Below are 1,966 nucleotides of genomic sequence, written 5' to 3' on the forward strand. Positions count from 1 at the left end.
AAACTGACTCATTTGAAAAGACCCTGATGCTGGGAAAGATTGAAGGTGGGAGGAGAAGGGGACGACAGAGGATAAGATGGCTGGATGGCTTCACTGACTTGATGGACATGAGTTTGATGGACATAAGCTCCAGGAGTTGGTGATGGACAGGGAAGCCTGGCGTCCTGTGGTCCATGGGGTTGCAAAGAGTAGTACATGACTGAGATAATGAACTGAACTGAATTGACTATAAGCTCTGGTGCCATGAATACTTTGAAAGTGATAAACTTTTGCAGGCTCAATTACTAGAAGTAGAATTACTGGTTTAAATGATACTTTCATATTTAATTTTCAAATTCCAGGTGAACTGTAAATTTCCTTCAAATATTAGCAAATTATCTTCCATAAAGGAGACTAATTTAAACTTCCACCTATAAGGAGTGAGTGTGAAAAAAAAAAAAAAATCAAAGTTGAAATGATAAAGATATAGACATATGTAACAGGGCCTGGCTCTAACATTAGATTCTGGCCCAAGTTTGTGGTTGAGGCCTCATTGCCTATAGAATTTGGGAACACCCATATTACACTGTCTTTTCCACTAGTTAAAACTAAAGGTCAAGAAGCAGGGTAGAAAACTTGTCAGCCTCAGTTTCACCCTTTCTTAAGAAAGAAATTTCCTGCTAATCATTTTCCTAAAAGCATTTTTCACTTCTTTGTTCCTTAGACTGTAAATCAGGGGATTCAGCATAGGTATAATCAATGTATAGAACACAGAGGTCACTTTATCAATATCCAGTGAATGGCCAGTACTGGGGCGCAAATAAATGAAGATCAGGGTACCATGGTAGATAGAGACCACGGTCAGATGGCAAGCACAAGCGGAGAATCCTTTTCTTCTTCCGTCAGCAGATCCTGTTTTAAGAATTGCTGCTATGATGAGGATATAAGAGAGGAGAACTGTTAGAAGGCAGAGAGCTTCCACTAAACTAGCAAAGACCACCAGTACAACATCATGGATATAGGTGTCAGTGCAGGACAGAGAGAAGAGAGGGGAGACGTCACAAAAGAAATGGTTAATTTCACTGGAGCAGAAAGACAGTTGAAAGGTATTAGTGGTGTGAATCACTGAGCTCATGGTACCCCCTAAAAATGCCCCAATTGCAAGCTGGTGGCAAATCCTCTTGGACATAATAACAGTGTAAAGCAGGGGGTTGCAGATGGCTATGTACCGGTCATAAGCCATGACAGTCAAGATAAAAGACTCTGTGTCCACCAAACAGCAGACGAAATAAAACTGTGCAGCACAGCCACTGTAAGAAATGGTCTTCTTATCAGAAACTAAGTCCACAAGTAACTTGGGGGCAATGACTGAGGAGTAGCAAGCATCTACGAAAGACAAGATGCGGAGAAAAAAGTACATAGGGGTGTGCAAAGGCGGACTGACCGTGATTAATAAAACCATCCCAAGGTTCCCCATCAGGGTGACAGAGTAGATAGACAGAAACACAGCAAAAAGAACACTCTGCAGTTCTGGGTGGTCGCTGAATCCCAAGAGAAAGAACTGTGTCTTCACAGTGCCGTTCTCCACCTCCATTCTCTGCAGTGGTCCTGGAGGCTGGAATTTCAGCAGGGTACCGATGGGGATGTTGATAATAACCTGAAGAGTAGTGAAAAGGAAAATAATTAAAGCAGTTAGAATAGTAATTCTAAATCCACTTGGGCACCCTCATAACACTTAGGCATAAGTAAAGTTAAGTTTAGTATAAGCATAGCTTTTCAACTGAAATACTTTTTTTTTTTAATTAGTTAATTACGTTTTTTTTTTTAATGTTTGGCAGAGACATGTAGCTTGCAGGACCTTAGTTCCCTATGAGCAGTGGAACCTGTCTATTTTATACTGAAAGCGCAGAGTCCTAACCACTGGATGGCCAGGGAATTCCCTGAGATAGTTTATTTAATTGAATTGATTATTTATACTTCTATTTCT

The 1,966-nt window shown here is 40.6% G+C and overlaps 1 protein-coding gene across 1 annotated transcript; it reads right to left on the reverse strand.

Annotated features, from left to right (window-relative positions):
* Nucleotides 1-640: 640 nt before the first annotated feature.
* Nucleotides 641-1,576, reverse strand: LOC133056463 (olfactory receptor 5I1-like). Its single transcript, XM_061141789.1, has one exon. The coding sequence runs from the start codon at nucleotides 1,571-1,573 to the stop codon at nucleotides 641-643; it is 933 nt and encodes a 310-aa protein (XP_060997772.1). The 5' UTR covers nucleotides 1,574-1,576.
* Nucleotides 1,577-1,966: the final 390 nt, after the last annotated feature.

This window comes from Dama dama, chromosome 1 (genome assembly GCF_033118175.1).
Source record: "Dama dama isolate Ldn47 chromosome 1, ASM3311817v1, whole genome shotgun sequence".
NCBI lineage: Eukaryota > Metazoa > Chordata > Mammalia > Artiodactyla > Cervidae > Dama > Dama dama.

Bases quoted from the DNA above. Each gene is read 5' to 3' on its own strand.
- LOC133056463 (XM_061141789.1), bottom strand. From the start codon at position 1,573: ATGGAGGTGGAGAACGGCACTGTGAAGACACAGTTCTTTCTCTTGGGA.